Source organism: Corvus hawaiiensis, chromosome 5, assembly GCF_020740725.1.
Source record: "Corvus hawaiiensis isolate bCorHaw1 chromosome 5, bCorHaw1.pri.cur, whole genome shotgun sequence".
Classification (NCBI taxonomy): domain Eukaryota; kingdom Metazoa; phylum Chordata; class Aves; order Passeriformes; family Corvidae; genus Corvus; species Corvus hawaiiensis.
Genome location: NC_063217.1, coordinates 47,988,758 through 48,009,625, shown reverse-complemented (window position 1 = coordinate 48,009,625; position 20,868 = coordinate 47,988,758). Strand labels below are relative to the sequence as shown.

The 20,868-nt window shown below is 40.8% G+C and overlaps 1 protein-coding gene across 1 annotated transcript in view; it reads left to right on the top strand.

Annotated features, from left to right (window-relative positions):
• Window positions 1–4,800: 4,800 nt before the first annotated feature.
• SH3D19 (SH3 domain containing 19) overlaps window positions 4,801–20,868 on the top strand; it is an 82,184-nt gene continuing 66,116 nt past the window's right edge. The window contains exon 1 of the mRNA XM_048303067.1: window positions 4,801–4,831. Within this exon, the coding sequence (XP_048159024.1) occupies window positions 4,816–4,831 (16 nt within the window). The 5' untranslated portion in view covers window positions 4,801–4,815. The remainder of the gene's footprint in view (window positions 4,832–20,868) is intronic.

Sequence of the window (20,868 nt, the reverse complement as noted above, 5' to 3'; positions counted from 1 at the left end):
CAAAAGAAGGTTTAATCCAGTTTTTGAGGGCTCTTTGAATTTGTGTTATGTTCTATGGTTTATTTCTGGTTTTTCCTTCCTTAGTAATTAGTAAATGAGACCAAGTTTCCTTTCTTTCCTCCAAACAGCAGTGAAACACATAGCATAAAAAGGAGATATTCAGGAAGTGGAAAATGGATGGTCCTTGTCATTCTTTGTGGTTAGTGGAGTTTAGGAGCTGAATAGAGGTGCTGCATTTTGGCTTCACAGTAGAGAACCAGAATACAAACAACACATAGTTTGTTTAACACGGGAGAGTCTCTTTTGTCTCTCACACATGCACATACCAACAGCATGTACCTGTGACACCAGTGCTTCACTGAAGAGTTTTGTACCTGCTCTAGATCACGTGCAAGGCATGTTGATCTTGCACTGAAATTTGTAAGGTGATTTCCTTGGACTACCATGAAATCTATCCATGCAGAGGTCATCCAAAGCATGAGGCTTTTGAGAACACATACCTGTAGTGGAAGGTTTCATTTGTCTGTTATACAGTCCTGCTGTACATTCAGTTTTATTCCTGGCCTTACATCTTTTTACAGTATAAAGCCTTATGTCCTTCAAAGCATAACTATTATACCACTTGAACACTAAGAGCTCCAGTGGAAAAAAGCCTCTCTTAAGGAACAATGATTGTAAAGTCAAGCACTGAAACACTAAGAAATGCACAAGCAATCATTTGTATTCATGTGTTATATATTTTTCAGTTTTGTGGTGACTTTTTTTTTCAACCTGTACAATATATTTTATTCACTGTGAGCATAGAAAGTGCTCAGTGTGTCAGCACAGATATTGCTCAACATTAGGATTACTCACTGTTTAGTTGTATCTTCCTGCTCTAATTTGTGGTCATATACTTTATTGATTTACTGTCCCTTATTCACTTGCTCTAAAGCTGAATTTATCTTCCTTATATCCTTTTTTAGTAGTACCTACAATGGAATAATATGTAAAAACATTTATGATTTAGTTTTACAGTTACCATATGAAGTGAAGAAGCAATATAATTTCTATTTAGATACAGGCAACTCGGGCCCAGGGAACAAAAACAAACAAAAAGAAAATTAGAGGTAAAACTACACAAGTGTCTGATTTGAGACGTGGCCATATTTTTCATATCGCTTCAGTGGTGTTAAGGGTGTACCTCACTGGTTTCAAGTAGGTCCTAAGATGACTTCTTAAGTAGTTCAAACCACAGTAATGAACTCAGGCCAAGACACACATCCTCCAAGCCACGAACCACAATGGCTGCCAGTCAAAAGCCTGCCTGCCCCCAGCCCTCAGCCAAAATCGGGGCCACAATCTGCTGCACCCACAATTCCCTCAGTTCCCGGAGCTCCCGACTTTCTGGCCCCCCACAGTAACCGCCCTTCTCACCTCACAGAATCACATAATTGTTAGGAGGTCATCTGGTCCAACCCCCCTGCCAAGGCAGGGTCACCTACAGCAGGTGACACAGGACCGTGTCCAGGTGGGTTTTGAGTGTCTCCAGAGAGAGAGACTCCACGGCCTCCCTGGGCAGCCTGTTTCAGTGCTCTGCCACTCTCAACATAAAGAAGTTCTTCCTCATGCGGAGGTGGAACTTCTTGTGGTTTAGTTTATGGCCGTTGCTCCTTGTTCTGTCGCTGGGTACCAATGAAAAGAGTTCCGGCACCATCCTCCTCTTGGCATCTCCTCGCCCTCGTCATGAGGCGAGGCAGACCTCGCACCCTCTCGCAGCAAGCTCCTTCTCCCCTTTAGCAGGAGGCCGCCCGCACACCCCGCTTGCTGCCGGCGATGGCGGCCCCGGGCCTCGCTCGCCGGCCCATCCCCGCGCGGCGCCCGCGGCCGCGGAGCTGCTGCCCGGCGGAGCTGCCCGATGGAGCGCGGCTGCCCAGCGGCGGCAGCCAGGTACCTCCCCCCGCCGCCGCCTCCTCCGCCCCCTTTTGTGGCGGTGCCAGGCGGCCGCCGGGTTTCCTGCTGACGCCGGAGAGCCGCGGATGGGCAGGAAAGGCCGCCTCTCCTCCCGCCTCGCCCCGCCGGCAGGAGCGCGGAGCGGTCTCCGGGAGAAGCGCGGCGGAGAGGGCGCAGGTGCGGGGCGGGCCCGGCGGCCGCGAGGGCCGGGCGGCCGCGCCGAGAAGAGGGCGCCGGCCATGGCAGCCCCCGCTTCTTGAATGCTACAAGCCGCCCCTCCGCCGCCGATGGCCGAAGCCTGGAGGCTGGAGGAGGACGAGGAGGAGCTGCGGGAGCTCGGCAGGAGGCACCGGAGGGTCGCGCTGAGCTCGGCGGCAGGTGAGCGGTTAGGGCGCGGCGGACCGTGGCGTCGCTTCCTTTGGGCTGGCCCCGGCCCGCTCCCCGCGTCTGGATTCCTGTCGGGGGCAGGGCGGCGTTGGCGGTGCCGCCCCGAGGTGTGCCGGCCCCGACGGCCTCGCCCCGGGGCAGCTCGGTTCAGCTCAGGTGCATCCGAGCCGCAGGTGTGTGCCCGCGGGCCGCCCCCAGAGCCTGCTCGTGCTCCTAGCTGATCGTAGTCATCCAGTGGTTTAAGTTAGAAAGGGACTTAAGGGTCATCTGGTTCCAACCCCCCTGCCATGGACAAGGACACCTTCAACTAGACCAGGTTGCTCGGTGTTCCGTCCGACCTGTCCTTGAGCACCTCCAGGGACAAGGCATCCACAACTTCTCTGGGCAGCCTGCTCCAGTGTTTAACCACGCTGATGCTAACGTGGGCATGTGCTGACCCACCACAGACATGTCCAGGTGTATAAGGTGACCTATGAGGAAGTTAAATGCCTGTTTTCTTCAAAGTACCAAGGCAGAGGAACATCTGGATAGCAAGCTGTCCACATTTAGCCATTTCTATGTAGGTATGGACAGCAGGCCCTGGTGAAGAGGCAAGAACCAGTGCATGTGAGAAGGAATGGAGCTTGGGAATGAGCAGATTGATGTGTCTTTGTAGAGAGACCTGGATGTAACAACAAGCTTTTGTCTGAAATGATGAATTCAAGTGGACCCTGGCAGCAGTTGAATGTATTTAATTCAGACATCATTGTTAATTGAGGGTCAACGTGTATGTCACTGTCCTGTAGTCACTGAGGTGTGAATGCAGCATTTCTTTTTCTGTCAGTGTAAAATCCCTTCCAAAATTAATCATTTTCCTAAGGTCTGTTTCCAGGTAAAATCTCAGCCATGCTGAAGTTGAATTCCAAATGTTCTGGCTTTTAATAATTATGATACAACTGTAACAATATAGCACCTTCTGCAATTCATGTGAGTTTACATCATTTCAGCAGCAAGAAATTGAGTGTCCCTTTGTAGTTGACAAAAGCACAGCAACATAAGGGATCTTAGAGGAAAACTTGCAACAGGCAGGCCCTGTGGCCTTCAGTGACTCAAGTTATGTCAATGCCTATCTGGGCAGGTGCAGGTTTAGCAGGACCCTATTGAAACCACTGTGGTTTGGCATGTGTGCAGGGTTTTGCCTTGTTTTGGGTATAGTGCAAAAAACCAGTGTTGGTTCCTGTATGGTTTCCTCAACAGTGAAATGTTCATGCTGCTGGTTATGATGTCTGTTTTCTAAAGGCGTTTCTTCTGGAGGTTTTTATTAGCGGAAAACGTAGAATTGGTTCTAGCGTTTATATGTGTATATAACTTTGCCTCCTTCTTGTGAAACAAAGCTTGTTCCCAGAATTTGTCTTTGGTGTAATGCTACTAACCAGTAATAAAAGGTGTTTTTATTAGTAATTTTTCCTGACAGCCATCCTTTGAAATGGGCCCAGCACTGTTTGTTTACCTTACTGGTGTAAAGTATGTGTGAATGAATAGCATTCTGCTTGAGCTGTCTCACCTTCTTTCCATCTGTTTGCACGTCTCTATGGTGGAAAACAGAACAGCGCTAAGACTCCCAGCGGAGTATTAAGGCATCAGTGAAGAATATCATCCAAAGCAGATGAGTTTGCTGTTCTTCCCTTACTTGACCTTTACTTACATACTTTTATTTACAAACCTACTGAATATGAGTGGGGTTTTTTTGCATGTAATGTGCACTGCCAGAATGGTAATATAAATAGGCATTAAATAAGCCTGCAAAATATTTTGTTGTAGGCTTTAAGAAATGTAGTGGCACCTTAGCAGACTGTCAATTTAAATATTTCAGTGTGTTAAACTAATTGTGAATGAAGCAACTTAAATTTCTGGTATGTTCAGCTTGTGCATGAAAGTGCCTAACGGCGGTTGATCACCTTTGTCCTACTCGTGCAAGGCATGTATGTGAAGTGGGAGCTGAAAGGTGAAAGTTCACAAATGCTTCTGACTCACTAAACACTCAGATGTAGTTAGCAGTGGTTTATTGGAGAAGCAGAGCACAGGAGGGTCTGGAATGAAGAAGTAGTATTTTCTCTTGAAGCCAGTCGCAGTTGTGCTGTGCCATGTACTGCAGGATGAAGCCAGCTAAACTAAACTAACACCTTGCCGCTGCTCTAGAGGTGTGATCTCCTTTGTGGGTGTGCACTTCTGCTTTCTCTTGTGTGTCAGTTCTGCTGCTTGTCCAGCCTGTTGGTGAGTGAAGTCCCTGGAGTTGTGGTTTGGTGGTAGCCTGGGCTGATGTACTGGGTGGCTGCCTCACTCAGAGCCCTTGTACTTGCTAGAACCTGCACCAACCTGTTTGGGTGCATTGTCCAAGCAGAGGGATATTTTTCTGGTTCTCTTCAGTGGGTGGGAGTCTTTTGATTCAGCTCACTGAAAAGGTTTTGCACAGGTTTGGGTGAATGTTGGAGCTGGCACAAGGGAAAGAGTAGGAACATGCAGCCAGAGGGAGGTAAGAGCCTATGCCACCAGAAGTTAGTTTGGCTTAGATTGCTGTGAAACTGCAGCCTGAGATCTGTTAGACCTACTCATGGTTTTGTTTTTTTTTTTATTTGGTTCACTGAAGAGTTGATCTGTTTGGTTTTTTGCCGTGTTGGGTTGGGAGCTTTTTTGCTGGTTTAATGAGCTGAAGATGCTTGCTTTAAGCATTAGACTGCCAGAGCAGATATTGAAACATGGAAACTTGGAGGAATGAGATAGGAAGAACCATCTGTGTCCAAGGGTAGTTGTAGACAGCTCAGGTGGCTTGTCTGACTGCCTGTGTCTACCACACTGCATGTCATGATTCCACGTCATGGCATTATTTTCTCTGAATTCAAGAAAGTTTTTATTTGGCATGTTCTGGAAAACCTGTGAGAAGATATTAAATAGGGCAATTCGAAACTCTTCTAGAGAAATTATTTTCCCTTTGAGAAAATGCTGATTGAATTTATATATATATATATTTATATACATATATATATAGGTTTTTTAGGTTATAGGGAGGAGAGCTACAATACATTCTTTAAAAATTGAAAACAATGAAAGTAGCTGCATAGGTTCGTTAAAACTGAATCATCTGGTCACCTGCTCTGGGAAAGGAAGACACTTTTGTTGGAAAGTTTTAGGGTTTTTTATGGCAATATAAATAAGAACAATAATGTGATTGATTTTTACCTCCTTTGTTGCATATTTCTGTCACATACATTATTGTTCTGGGAAGTTATAGAGACCACAGGATCTTTACTGGATTTTTTTGTTTAGAATGTTAGTATTTTTACTTAGTTTGTTTTTAATAAGGTGGAAACAAAAAAATTCCAAACAAACCAGAACAACCTCACTAAAATGCTATTTCTCCACAGGCTCTCTCCAGTCAGACTCTGGGCCTTAATCTGGTGTGCTTTCCTATTTTCACTACCTTTTTATTCTGTGTCTACTGACTAAAGTGGACTTGCAGGAAAGTTTATAGTAATATAGTGAATTTTAGTTATGAACTGCATTGTTTGATTATCTGTCCTTGCTGTCACATTAGGTCTGTGTACCACAGTATTCTGATATTATCTAAAGTGCACAAGAAATTTTTAACATATTCACTATCTGCATTGTTTCACTTTGAGTTCTGGCCAGTGTTCCTTGAGAAAGAATAGCCCGTTACAGATATGGTAGAACTGTCCTTACTTAAAAATAAAATGAAATTACCAAATATGGAAGCCAATAATTAAATTATTTTGAGCTGATAATGAAGACCTGATTTGTACTTGAATGTGTGGTTAAAAGTACAGGTGGTCAATAGTACAAGGGAAGGCTTTGGTTTAATTTAATACTACTCTGTTTTACTTATCACAAATGCTCGTCTGTGGTTTGTTGTCATACAATGGCTGTAAATTTTGCACATGAGTTTTGCTGTGCTGACTGAAACATCTCTGGGTTGAGTTTTGTTGGGTTTTCTTCCCCCTTCCCCTATTTCTGTTTCTCCATAGTAGTTCAGATGTTTCCTGGAACTTTTTCAACTCTAGTGAGCAGTTTGAGATTTTGGGTGAAATAATCTACTTTTGATTGGTTGATTGACTGAGTGCTTTGAAGAGTTTTTTGCCAAAACAAGATTTAGTTCAGAGTTGGATCAATTCTTTACACTCCCACAACTCCCACATCAAACTGGCGCTGACTTGTTTTTGAAGCTGAGAACAATGAGCTGTGTCCAGTATAACAAATTAAGGTTGAATATTTCACTGCTCAACATGCTGAGAGGTTATAGGGGTACATTTCTGTAGTGTGTTTGATGAAGTTCGGTGAACATTAATTTGCAGGCATCATGGACTTTTTACAGATAAATGAAGAATTTAATACAACAATGCTCAGCAGTTGTTCCCATGTTAATGCAAAACTACATATTTGGCCTTAAGAAGTAAAGAATGAGATGGTCTGCAATTCTTCATTAAATTCTTGGGTCCGAGACTGTTTTGGTGGTGATGTCCTTTAGGGTTCACTGGATCATAACAAGAAGAGCTCAAGCTAAGTCCTCCCCAAGGGGTGCCAGCGACCTTGGAGCTGGGAGAAAGCATGATTAGGAAAAGGGTAATTCGAAGACTTAGCTGCTTAACTGTTCCTATATTTCAGAAGTGGAAAGATAGGCATCTTGCAGAAGAGAAGTCAGCATTGTTCAGCTGGAAACTTCTTTGTCTGCATGCCTGTGTCCTTCAGTGCTGATCTGGAAATTGTTCTGCTTGTCCATACCAAGTGTAACAGTTTATCCTCTTTTATTCAGAGATGAGAAAAAAGCCCCCATGAAGTAGATCACCTGTTTTAAATAAATTCATAAAGTGTACCTATGATCCACTAGTCTGTCCGTGTGTACACAAGAAGCCCTTAAAAAGAGGACTAAGAGGAGCATTCAGGGTAGGGGAGTGGGTGCCACTATTTTATTTATTTCTTTGTTTAGTCAGTTAGCTCACAAATTCAAGAAGCAGTGGAGTTGATGGCCAGCTGAACATCTCTTCCCTCTTTTCCCTGGGATTCAGTCTGTTTTGTTTTGGTAGTCCCGATGCAGATTTAGGAGCTTCAGTTTTAATAATTGCTTCAGGCACCACAACAGTAAAACACTTAGGATCCAAAGAGTACAAATAATGTACTTTTCCTGTAATAATCTCTGACTGATGCTGGTATGTTGTGTCTTGCAATTGTTAAGAAGGTGAGGTGATTAGGCATTTTTCATAGCCCATTGAAGTTACTGCACACATTTCTACTATTTCATAGTCTTTGTAGTTTGCTTGAGGTAAATATAAATACTAACTAAAGTTTTTTTGGAAGTTAAATAACATAGCCTATACATGGAAATTCTCCAACGTATTTTGAAATTCAAGTTAGTGGCAAGAAAAACCTGCTTGCGGTTACTTGGAGTGTACCAGGAGTGTAGACTGAACCCCAAAGAATGTTGTGCCCTCTGAAGAAACAAGGCTTCTAAAAATGAAGGCTGGTCTTAGGAAAAGAATTAAATAACTTCTGATAGTCAATGGGGTGATTTCCTAGCCAAGGAAACTGTAGAAGGACAAATAATAATAAGTATCATTATTAAGTGATTAAATGGACCTTCTTCATTTAGGTTAGAGCCAAAGCAAGGCACAGAAGTATATAATTGCTTAGGGAGAGGTGAGTTTGTAGCCAGAGAATGACCCACAGAACTATGATTACCCAAAGACCTTGCTGTTACTGTGTTGTAAGCAGTCATTTCCTGTCAGGGCAACAAATGATAAGTCTGGGTTGTTGCATAAAGAATGGGGATAGACAGCAAAGGGTAAATGAGTCATAACCTCATTGCAAGAAGCTTTTGCCAAAGTGGTTGTTGTTTACAGATGGAAAAAAGTGTAATATTTGTGAATAAATTTGTCAATATTTGCTTTTGAGAGTCTAGCCTTTGTTGTCCCGAAATGGGTTCTTTCACCCAGTGTGCAAGAGGCCAATCCACACAGAGTCAAGGTATTTGATTTATTTAGTTCAGCACAGAAAGGGGTTCTAGCTGGCAAATTCACAAAGCCAATACACCAATTATCAAAACTTTTCATAATTTATACATTTTGATAAGCAAAGGTATTAATGTTTATTTGCTATAATTTTTATAGATCTCTTATTAATTAGTATTTTATTTGTTAGTTAAATTACTCTCTTGCTTCTTCCGCTAATCAGCCTGCATGCTCAGACTTCCTTTGAGTATGTGGGTTTCTTGAGTTGGTGTCTGTGAGTCAGTAGTTGTGGTCTTCCCCTGCCAGAATTGCCTTTTACCTAGTTAGCACATTAGTTTGATGAGTTGGCTTTGTTTATTCCTCCTAATCTGGTTCCTGCTGGCTTTATCTTGGACATTCTGCCCAGTGTCATTGCAGTCTATCAGTTCAGCATTCTGTTGTGATCCTGTTTCTCAAATTCTGTACTCTTGAAGTTGTCCCTTTTGTTTCTTTCTCTATAGCTGTAGTCACTGAGGCATGTTAAGCTGCGATTACTGAGCTGTTAAATATACTTTATCTATTTGGAAGCCGTGCATCACCTTGATTTAAAATTTGGAAACTACAGAGTAGTGGTGTTGACACTCTCCATTAAAAGTTGATGTAGATCTGTGTGTTTTGTTTCAGTAAGCATCTCATACAATATGTGCCATATGAAATTTTATTTTGATAGTGCGAAAGTAATTTGCCATGAACTTCTTTATGCTTATTGTCTATACTTAAATACAATGCTTTAGCATGGTTTAGTTTCTTTGCTTTGATGATTTTGTGTTTGTGTTCATGGAAGTGTTGTCTGGAAGGGAGCTCTGGGGTCACCTAGTCCAACCTCCTTCTTGAAGCAGGCCTGTTGCCAAGGCTAGATCCATTTAGCTGTGTCTTGAAAAGTCTCCTGAAAGAAAGGGATTTACAGCCTCTTCAGGTAACCTGTTTTAGTGCTTCACTTATTCCTAATGGAAGAACTTTTGCTCACATACAACCTGAACCTCCCAAGCTACATTTGTGACCATTTCCCCATTCAATGTTGTTCACTAACACCAAGAAGAGTTTACATCTGTGATCTTTGTTGCTACCCTACAAGTAGCTGTGTGCTGTGGTTCAGTAGCTTCTTTGCCTTCTCTTATCTGGGGTAAAGGAGTGTGGCCCCTTCAGCCTTCTCATTGCACAGTCCTGCCTTGCTTATTCAGGTTCTCAAACTGTACAAAAAATGTAGTGGAAGTGGTGTTTTCATTGCTGGCCAAGATTTTTTTACTCTGCACTTGAAAAACAGTATGCACAAAAGGCACTGAGGCATTCCAACAGCAGATTTGGGAACACAATATATCATCTGTTGATGTGTGGTTTATGCTTGGCAAGCATCCTTCCCTTTAGTGAAGGATGAAAATAAGTTTTGTGGGAAAGCATAGATTCTGGCTGATGGCACATACCAAGAAAACTTCCTGTTTTTCCCCTCAACGTTGTATAAATTTTGACAGACACAGGATCTTATGTATATCAATATTTGTTAATTGACCATGATGTAGTGCTGTTACACTAATTGCTTCAGGTGATGTTTTAAATCTGTAGAGATTTGTATGGATTTCATGTGTTTTTCTAAAAACATCAATTTGACAATTCTGACTTGAGAATTTAGAATCTTCTGACAAAAGTTAATGGTATGCTAAATAAGATGCTTCAAAGATGAACCTAATTGGTTTAGGAATTTTTGCATGTGTTATAAAACAAATCTATCCCTGTTTTCCTGCTTTCTATGGCTGTATTTGGATCCAGCCTGAAGGGCTGGGTGACAGCAAGGCTGAAAATGTTCACATTGAAGTAGAAGCTGAATGCTGAATGCAACAAATGTTACTGTTCATTTTTTTTCTTTTCCCTAAGCTTTTAAAGAGGTTGTAGCGTTTCTTTTGTGTGTGTGTTACTACCTCAGTCAGCTTGTTCAGGCTTTTGAAGAAAACGTGATTGGATCAGAATGTGCTAAAGATTTCAAATGATTGACATTGTTACTCCTGCGACTGATAGTGGGCACACCATCAGCCTTTCAGAGCTGTGCTAGTAGCTCACGTGGCCCAGTGCACAAACTGAAAAAACAAATGTCTTCAGGAAAGTATGCAAGAAACACCTCCTAGGATTCAATTTTTACTTCCAAGAGAGATTCCTTCCCCTCTGCAGTCAATTTCTTAGCAACTTCTGGGAGGCTGCATATGAAAGGCCCTGCTAAATTGCTGCCAATGGATTTATCTTTCACGAATTCAATTCCTTTTTTGAACCCACTTAGACTTTTAGTCTTCAAATATTACATGATAGTAAGGAACACGATCATTCATCATATGGAATCAGTTAGTGCCTTTTGCATAGTGGTTGGTATTTCTGCTGCGTTCTTGAATTATGATGATAAAATTCTTATCTATATTCTGCGTTTTAATGTGATCTTGATTGTGGTGATTTACTTCCTTAAAAACTTCGGTAAATTTTCATGCACTGTGTTTCTACAGAAGAATTTTTGACCCATTCTCCTTCTGGACAGAATATTGTATGCATAAAAGAAGCAGTTCGACTTTTTTCTTTAGATTCTATTCATAAGAGATAAGATAAAATTAATATAATTTGTTTTTTCAAGGTGATAATTTTGTATTCATCATTAATTCCTTCTTGCATTAAAACCTGAGTGCTCAATATCACAGATCTATACATGAAAATTGGTTCAGGTTGTGCACATCTGTGCTAAATCATTTACAAGAATTTTTGAGTGTACAGTGTGCTGTGATCTTACTGGTTATTAAAAAACTGTTGGCTCATCCTGTTGGAGAGATGGGACGTAAATGCCTGGAAACAAGCTCAGCATTTCAATAAGTTTCTCATAATGAATTCCTTTGTTGGTGTGCTGTATTCATTTTATAACTGTCTGCGCTGTAAATTTAGGGTACAAAACTAATAGAAATGTGGGACTTGGGATCAAAATAGAAGTTTTATAAGAAGTTTCTCTGCTTCTACCTAGCACTTGAAGAACAGGTGCCACAGTTCAACAGATGGCAAATGCTGTACACTTTGTCATTTGTCTTAAGCTTGCCATTCCTTGCAAGTATGTCTGACACAATACTCAGTGAACTCCAAACTGGGATGATGAAGTTCACCTGAAAATGGAATTCTTGAGGCTGGGCACCTGTCATGTCCTACCTGACAGTCTACCACGTCCATTGTTTAAGCAGGTCAAGTCCATGCTTGGAAGAGCATCACTGCCAGCGTGGAGCAGGTATCACTGAATGATGAGATGGGATAATGCTGCAGACCTCATGTATTCAGCACTTATAAGCCTAACTATGAAAAAACTGGGGTTTTTTTCTGTTCTAGTGTGCAAAGCTTCCTGAAGATTACCATTATCATGTCTGGGAAATGCATGGTAGCAGCTGCCATGACATCAGGCACATCTCATTTCTCTTAATTGCTGCCCACTAGCTTGATGTTTGTGGATCCATTATCAAGAACTATTTGAAGTGTGTCATTATGGTATTCTGGCACCGTAGCAATGCAGAGGTACTTATTAGTGTATTTACAGATGTTGAATGCCTCTGACAGGGTCTGTAGGCCTTTTTTGGTGAGTGCACAGAATTGGGGAGGGGTCTAGGAGCACATGGGAGGGTAGTTATTTCCTCCAAGGTACCAAACAATTGGAACCATTTCTGCCAGCATTACCAGTGTCCAGAAAAGCTGTGTTTATCTGTGGTAAGCACACAATTCTTTGTTTTGAGGGTTTCTGAATGCTTAATAGCTTTGCCATCCTTTTGCTTGGTCATTTTAAGTTGCCATATGATTTTTGAAGCCTTTCATTGAACTGTAAGCGAAACTGCTTTGTGTTACCATGAGTAGCAACTGAATGGATGAAATTTGCATTTAGAAGACTGAGAACAAGATACAGTAGCCTCATGTCAAGGTCGAAGCAGTTAAATAATTACTTTTGTAATAGCTGCTTTTTCTGCTGTGTATTTTTGAGGGACTGGGAGGAGAAGGTAGTATGATTGACAAATATTTGGAAAAAACAGGTGAGGAGGCTTTGTGAAATACTGTAATATTCTCAGAAATAAATACAGCAGTCAGCTTTGTCTATAGTATGAGGGCCACACATGAAAAATGAAAGCAGCGTGTATCTGAGTGGTTGTTCAGAAGGCATTTCTTAGAATTGTGACTTACAGCTTTCATTTTGTACACAGAGAGAACTCCAGTGTTTTTATTATTATTTGTATGTTTTGTAAATTTAACCCTGTTTTCAATTTTTAAATAAAAAGTAATACACCAAACTCTGTGTTGTGGGCCATACTTACTTTTGTTGAGCATGCTTGAACTTGCTACCAAGTGGTATGAAAGCCCTGTGCTTTTATAAAACCCCAGGAAGGGTTGCCTACCTCTGTTTCATCACAGCAGGTGGTCTTTCTATTCTGTGAGTTGCTATTTCCTTCCCTGTTTCCTGTCTTCCCTCTTTATAAAACATCTTTATCATCCTCTGTTTTGGAGCTTGGGAGGGTATGTTTCACATTGGTTGGGCAAGGGAGCCTGTCTTAAGAAGGTAATGGCAGTGTCCAGCAACTGCATCTTTCTGTCCCTGTCAAAGACACTGAGCACCTGTGGGCTTCTTCAGTAATCCTCTCCTCTTTGGCACTCTTACCAATTAGTCAGGACTTCCAGTGTGTTCCCACTGTTGGAATTGACCTTCCATTTCGAATTCCTGTCTCAAGTTGTCATAAGATCCTAATTTAGTGTTGCTCAGATAAGTCTACACACCTTCATTTTCCCATGGACACAAAAGACGTGGCTACAGAGGGATCAGTTGGACTGCATGCATGGGCCTTCTGCACAAGGTGACATCATGGTGCAAGGAATCCAGCTGTACAGAGTGATTACTGGTCAGGATGGTCTTCCATCAACATGTATGCAGATTTACATGCACATGTTAGGCCAGTAATGAAGGACTCTGAGGTGCCTTAAAGGGGATTTAGTAGATGTTTAACACTTATCTTGGAGTAGATGTGGAGAAATTCATTACACACCTCAGTAAAATGTCTTCAGAATGCCAGGTGACTCACTTTTTTAAAAATTGGGTGCTGATCATTTCATTATTAAATGATATGCATTAAAACATTACTTGTTTCAATAACAGCAAAGTGCTGGGCTTCCTGTTCTGTGGAATTCTGGCAGAGAGATGCACAACTTCTAAGCATGTGCTCAAAGCTGATGGATGAGGGTTATCTCAGGGTGCAACAATTTTTTCATATATGCCACCATCATTAAACAAATCCATTTTTTGCGCCTTCACATTAATCCTTTTTATGATGTGTCTAGGTCTTGTAATCTTTGTTTGATGATAAAGTGCAAGAGACCTTTTGGGAATAATCCATGTAACGGTACTTCAGAAGAATCCAGTACACGTGAGAAGCAATTGTTAGATTCAGTTTCCCAGATATTTTTTATTTCTGTGTTGGGCAAAATTACCAATGTCACTGGAGGGAAAATATTTTGTTAATAGGCTAATTTCAAATGCACTTCCATAGAAAATTAGTACTTGTAACAAAATCATTGAGATTTAAGACTGTTCTCATTAGGTGAACTGGGTAAACAGCTTGGGGATTCTTTAATCATGAATAGTGACAAAGGAGCACAAAATAGTCCAAGAAGAAGCTATTGAGTATTTCAGTGGTATCTTAAGAGAAATAAATACTTTCATTTGCCTGGTACATTTATTATATTTTTAGAGATACTGCCTTTTTAAAATGGTTGAGCGTATTACGGTCCTTTCTTTTCATACGTTATTTTCTTTCTCTCTGTGTCTTTTCATGTTCCCAGTCTCCAAATTCCTCCCACAGTGCAGACCTATGCACTTACTTGCATTCACTATCATGTCTGATATCTAAATTGGAAGCAGTGTCACCTTTATTCTGTCAGTGGCTTCACGGGATGAAATAGTCAAGAAAGAAATTTTCTTGTTTGTTTTAAAGCCAAATTAGTTTTCCTAATATACAGAAGGGAGAATATCTTCTGAATTGCTATTCAGCACCTTATTGTGAATCCATGTCTGGCCCACTTTGAATATGGCTTAGCTTCCCAGTGCTTAATGCATTACACTGGGGACTTTTGTTGCTGAGGTTTGTCATCTCAACAGTAAAAACATATTGTTTCAGATTAGCAAATTCAGAAAACTTTTAATTGTCCAATGAGACAGGGTTCTTAGTTTGGTGAGGGGGTGGGAAGGGTGAAATTTGCAGTTTTTTACATCCAAGAATAAATGATCTTACTATACAGCGTAGTAGATGGAGAGTCCAGCTTTTAAAACTAATAGAGTGTGACTTCTCAAAAATTCTAAATGATTATCTGAAAAGTATACAACAAAGGCTCTTTCTACAACACCTGGTTTTGTACTGTGTAGATAAAGGGAAATTGTTTAAATGGTCAAAGTGGTATCCCTTGCAGTACTAGACTTGAAGTGGCCAGAAATTTACATGTTTAGGAAATGGTTGTTCAACAGGAAAATAACCAAATCAAACAAGCTAAATGCCCTGTGGAAAACTTAAAAGAAAATGGTTCCTTTTAGTATTTATAGAAAGACTTTTATGATTACCTTAGTCATTCCACAGCAGTATTTCTCTGTGCATATCTTAGGTCTCCTGGCACGGAAAGTGCCCCTAAGTTGTGTAGTAAGGAGCATGTTGTGACAGGTGAATGTACCTACACACAGGTGTTCAAAGCTGGAGGCTCTTTTGGTGCTGGATGTTCTGGTTCTCAAGCAGGGCAAACTCCTGAGGAGGAAAATAATTGAATAAACTTGGATCTTGCATATGGTGTTTGAATGTTTATATGATGGTCTGTTAATAAAGTGTCAGAAGGACAAGTTTATCCACACGTCTAACTAGTCCATTTATTGCATGTTGTGTATCAGCACCCTGTGACAGGCAGACGTAGGTAAGACTGAGTGAGCTCTGTGGTCTAGCTGAGGAATATGCAGAACCTCTGCAGGCATGCTAAATCCCTGATTTGGAAAGAAAAAGGTAGTACAGTGCTCTTGAAAGATAATTTCCTTTTAATGGCAGTGCTAGCAACATCAGAGAATTATTTTTCAGAAATGTGGATTTAACATTTCTGAAATGCCTAGAGAGGAACGTGTTTTGTGGTTATAAGTCTTCTGTTCCAACTCGGAATGTTGAGTCAATTGATACTTTCTGTATGAAAGTATAAAAAAAATTCAATAGTGGGGCTCATCTAGAGTAGCTCCTGCTGTGATTCTGGTGGTGTAGTGATACCTGTCTCTAGTTGTACCTGAAGTACATAATCAGAGAATTACATTGCACTGATCAGCTGGGATGTCTTTTATGAAGATGTGGGGATTCGTACTTTCAGGAGTTGCTAATTTCTTGAAAAAAGAGCTTTAGAAACAGCTGTATCCTAAATTTCCTTTATAAACAACTGTGATAGAAGGCAAAAGTGTGGTAATATATGCATATAATGGGTGTATTTGATTGCTTATATACTTTGTTTATCATTTATGGCTTAAGAACAAGCCCAGTTCCCAGTGCTGAGTTTGGTCTAGGTTCTTACAGCACAAACCTTTTAGAGAAATGGTGAAAGCTTACAGAGTCTGTTTACGTTCTCTTTTGTTTTCTATGTCAGCCCCCTCTTATGATGGCACATATGTTCACACTGAGGCGTGCACACTTTTGCTGTTGCAGTGCAGGAGAAATTTAGGAGCAAGAATGAGGGGGTGGAGCTTCAGAGTCACAAAAACAAATCAACAGCAAATGTAGCACTGGCAAATGTAGCCTCTGCTGTCCAGTAAAATCCTTTTTTCTCTTATATGTTGTGCACTTATAAGTACACTAAAGGCTTTAAAGGTGATTATAGTTTATTTTCAATCTTTTTAGCAAGCTAAAGATACTATAACTTAAAGTTATACTATATTAATTATACTTATAGTTTGGATAATTAATACGCTTTATGGTGGTCAGTGGGTTTCAAAGTTAAATACTTGACTGCAGAGGTTCAGTGTGTTCTCAGCTATGTGTTGGGGTCCACCCCCAGCCATCTATTAGTCGTGTTTAAGAGTGGGGGGAAAAGCATTACTCCAATATAAAAAACTGCAAGAATGCTTTATGCTTACAGACTCAGTAACTGTTCAGCACTAAAACTGACAGACTACTATAATTTCATTGTGGGGGGTGCTATAATGTTGGTTTTTTCCTGGCAATGTACTGCTCTGGATTTCAACAACATACTGTAGAAGTTAAAGCAAGTATAAAAACTGTCTGCCTTTACAATTAAAAACTCTCAGCATGTCCTGATTTTGTGGCCTTTTGTAGTAAAGGGAAAGCTATACATCAAGTAAATCTAAGAAGTTTCTTCCAAGCCTCTCATTAATCTCTCCTTGAGCCTTCTGCCTTTTAAACAACTGATAAGAGACTCTGCTGTTAAAATACTAAAATACATAAACAAATGTTCAGTCTTATGGGTTTTGTTGTATAGCTGTTCCTAACAAAATTAACCAAAATTTATACTAGATTCTACACAGTGGAATCAATTTGCGTTGTTCTGATTCCTTACCTGATGGAAGTGCTGGAAAGCAGGAAGAGTTGCTTTGAGCCACAATATGCCTTAACAGACAGAGGCAAAAAGGTGGCAGTATCAGTGGCAGTTAGTGCTTATCTCAGTGCAGATGAAGCAACTAGCATTGAAAAACCCGCACAAATGCAGATCTTTTTCCCAGAAAATGTGCATTTAGTTTGAGTGAGGGCCCCATCTACATTGACAGTTAGAAATGGAAATTTGGGGCTCTTGATGCAGTTGGCTGGTAGGGACTGCTGCACCATTTAGCTATGATCACCTGGGTCTAGATGCATGTGACTAAAATATGCAGGAACCATCACATTTCTGCATGATGCCTTGTAAAGCTGCTGTATTGGTCTTAGAGTCTGGGTTTGTTAAGGCCTGGCAGCCTTCAAAGCTCGTTGGAGATTGATGCATTCAGATTAGGGCAAATTGGATACAGCCTCTTTCAATAATTTGCCTATCTTGGAAACATACATTTTTGATGTGCCAGCACTGCTTAAAAGCCCACGGTTCCCATTGCTTGGTTTATCTGGAGGTTTGCCATTGTTGCAGGAGTGTGTCATGCTTGCTTTCCTTGTGAAACCACTGCTGGGCCATCAGGGGCTAAAAGCTATGGGGATGGAGACTGCTTAGTGCTCTAACTACGTGTCTTCCTGAAGAGTGTTGCAGTGTCCCGCCTCTTTTGCTGGCTGGTCAGTTTAACTGGCATAGTTAAGCTGGAAGATACAATATTTCCCAGAAATGGGAATGGCATGTGCCCCCCTTTCCTCCCTTCAGCCAGTTAAACTTTTAAGAGATGAAGCTGTGGAATGGGGTTAAAAGTGGGAAGTTACCAGCCTCTGGTGATAATTCCATTGGAGGTTCCTCAGTAGCTTTGCAGTTTTGATGCGGCAAAATGTGTGTTAACTTTCCACTCATTTTTCAACAACATTTTATGTTTATACTTGAATTTTTTTCTAGTGAGAGCAAACTTTTCAGTTGAAGTCACTCTTAGCAACAAGATACTTTGAAGAAGCTTGCAAAATAAACAGAGGAAAATAATGGCTCTGCTTAGTGTGAGTTGCCTTTTTCCTTTTCTTTGCTTGTCTTCCAGGGACAAGAGTGATTGCCTTAAAAGATACTGTTTTCTGCATTGGTGTTCTTTTTGGCAAAAACTTAAGCTATTCAGGGTTTGTAGAGACACTGAAATGATGTTGACTCAGTTATTTTTCTCCTGATGGTTATGTTTATATTTTCCTTGAGAAGAAAAACTGTTCTATCATATTAAAAGCAAACAACAAAAGAAGCTAATTTTCCCATGCTTGAAGTGTAAGAGAATCACCAGTTAAAGAAACCTGACCCTTTCTGAAAGCAACTGGAACGTGGCATTTCTGTCTGCCACTCAACCTTTGAATGCTGAAAAAAAGGCATAAGGTGCCCATGCTACTGCTGAAATACACAGAGCACGGTCTGTAAAAAAACACCAGATTTGCCAAACAGTTGTGGTACGAAGAGCAGATCTTTGTGCCCTTATGTCTTCCTTGTTTCTTCTGCTGTGCTCAGAACTGGCTAGCAGTCTTCCCAACTTCAGCCAGGAGTCTCTGACTTCTTCCACCTCCTCTTCTCCACCTGCTAGCTGCTTGGCTTCTTGCATTATATCCTGCTGCTGGATGAGGCTAATATATTTCTCCTGCATGGCTGTAATTTTTTGAGGGTAACAAAGGTTTTGTAAATAGTAGATGTGGGTATGAAGTGGAGAAGATCTTAAAGTATGGTCTGCAGGAGGTTGGAACATGGTCAGTTCTTACGGATTGAGAGACTGCGGGTCTCTGGCTATGCAAATTGTGGTTTGGAGAACAGGCAGAAAGAACTTCCTTAGCTATAATATACTTAGAATCATACGGTCCACTTCTGTAGCTTGTGAGTACTAGCTGCTTATGAATTCCTAGCATATTTTACTGCAGCTACATACACAGTAAGGATTTTATTGCTTTTACCAACAGAAGGATAGGGAGGACAGTACTGGTGTCTCATGTCTGGAAGGTAGTATCTGTTACTAGAAGTGGCGTTTTTTCCTGTACATTTCCCATGCCCCAGTGCAGACTGGCCTGTTTGTTCATTGTAAGTGCTAGTCCAGCAGCGTTCAACGTTTGCTCTAATCTGACACACAGTTTTGGTTTCCAGAGTTTAAAATTGAAGAATATACAGTTTTCTGCTAGAAAGACATCATGTCCTGTAATGTTTTATAGCAATTTCTATCTTTGATACAGAGGAAAATCTGTAGTGCAGGATTTAATTTTCAGGTCTTTGCAACTATACAGTCTTCTTGCTTATTTCTGTTAGAAAAGATTACAAAGAGATCTCTCTGCTGTTGAGGTAATGTGTAGAGAAAAGAGAATCAGTTGTGGGCATGCACTTTTGAGACTGAGCTTTTTTAAGCCAAGGATTTGCCTACAGAATGGAGAGATAAGATCTGTGTGTGTTTAAATGTAACATATGTGAGTGTAAATTGCCTGGGGTTTTTAGGCTTTCATATTCTAGTGTTTCTAGAGGTGTGTCATTCCTTGAATTGGTGCTTGTACCTATTGCCAAAACAGCATTTAGAATTGCAAAATTTACAGAATCACAGAATCAATTATGTTGGAAAAGACTTCTGAGATTGAGCCCACCCTATGACCACCACCTTATCAACCAGACCGTGGCACCAAGTGCCACATGCAGTCTTTTCTTAGACACCTCCAGGGATGATGACTTCACCGCCTAATTGACTCCAAGCACCTAACTGAAAGATGGAGCTCTTTCATTACACTTAATACTCATTACACTTAATACTAAAACAAATTTAGAAGATTAAGTTCACAGCAAACTTTGAAGAGGTGCAGGTTTTAGTTCTATTTTAAAATGCTGGCTCTTTACTTGTAGTATTACAATTCGTTCTTTTCAAGAAGACCAGTATGCGTGCGGATGGCGTGGTCTCAGTAAGTTTATCAGTAAATAAAATGTGCAAAACCAAATGTAATTTTGAAATATTGAAACAGGAATGAAAATAAAAGGGAAAAAGGAATCACACTGATTTCCTGAATGAGCAGGATGCAGCAGTGAGGGCGGGCTGTGGTGGATCTGTTCACTGGACATGGGCTGTGTGGGAGAGCTCCCAGATGCTGTGCTTACATAGGCTCTGACTTGGTTTCTTCCTTCTCACTGGTTTATTCACATGATCATTTTAGCAGTGGGAGGGCTTTGTCTGAATACTGTTAGATTGTGGCTGTGTACAGAGCAGGGGACACTGATAACAAGCAACAGATGGCAAGCATATTTCCGTAGGAAGTCCGGTCTTGTTTTTTTCAGTGCTCACAGGTAAGGAGGAAGATACATGATAAGGATGGAAGGAGTGTGTGTTTGAAGTACTCTTGCTGCAACTCTGGTTTGAGCTATTCCAAAACTATACCATGCTGCTTCTGCTACCAGAGTTGCACACAGTGTGATGAAATGGAGATCTCTGTGAGTCAGGAAGACAATAAATTATAACTGTGTGGCTGTGACAGCTCAGTAGGAGCACCTATGGATGGAAAAAGCATTACATACTTTTAAGCACTGTTGACATGAGATAATTTTTTACCACTTTAATGAAAACTTAATCAAATGAGCACATAAAGCTTGGAGAGCAAAGTATTTCTTTTATACAGGAGATAAAACTGTGCAAACAAATGTCTGCTGTCAACAGAACAAATTTTATTTAAAATGCAAAGCTTTAAGATTGAAAATACAATCTGTGAGTGTGAAAATTTTTTAGGAAGACTCTTCTGTATAGACAACATTTTCAGTAAAGTGTTTATTAAGACACGAAAAATAGCTTTCTGTTTAAAATACACACAGATCAAATTAGAAGCAAAATTACCATAGTCAATGGAGATTATATGTAGCTCTAGGAATTATCTTCTGCTTGTATAGTGGATCTTTC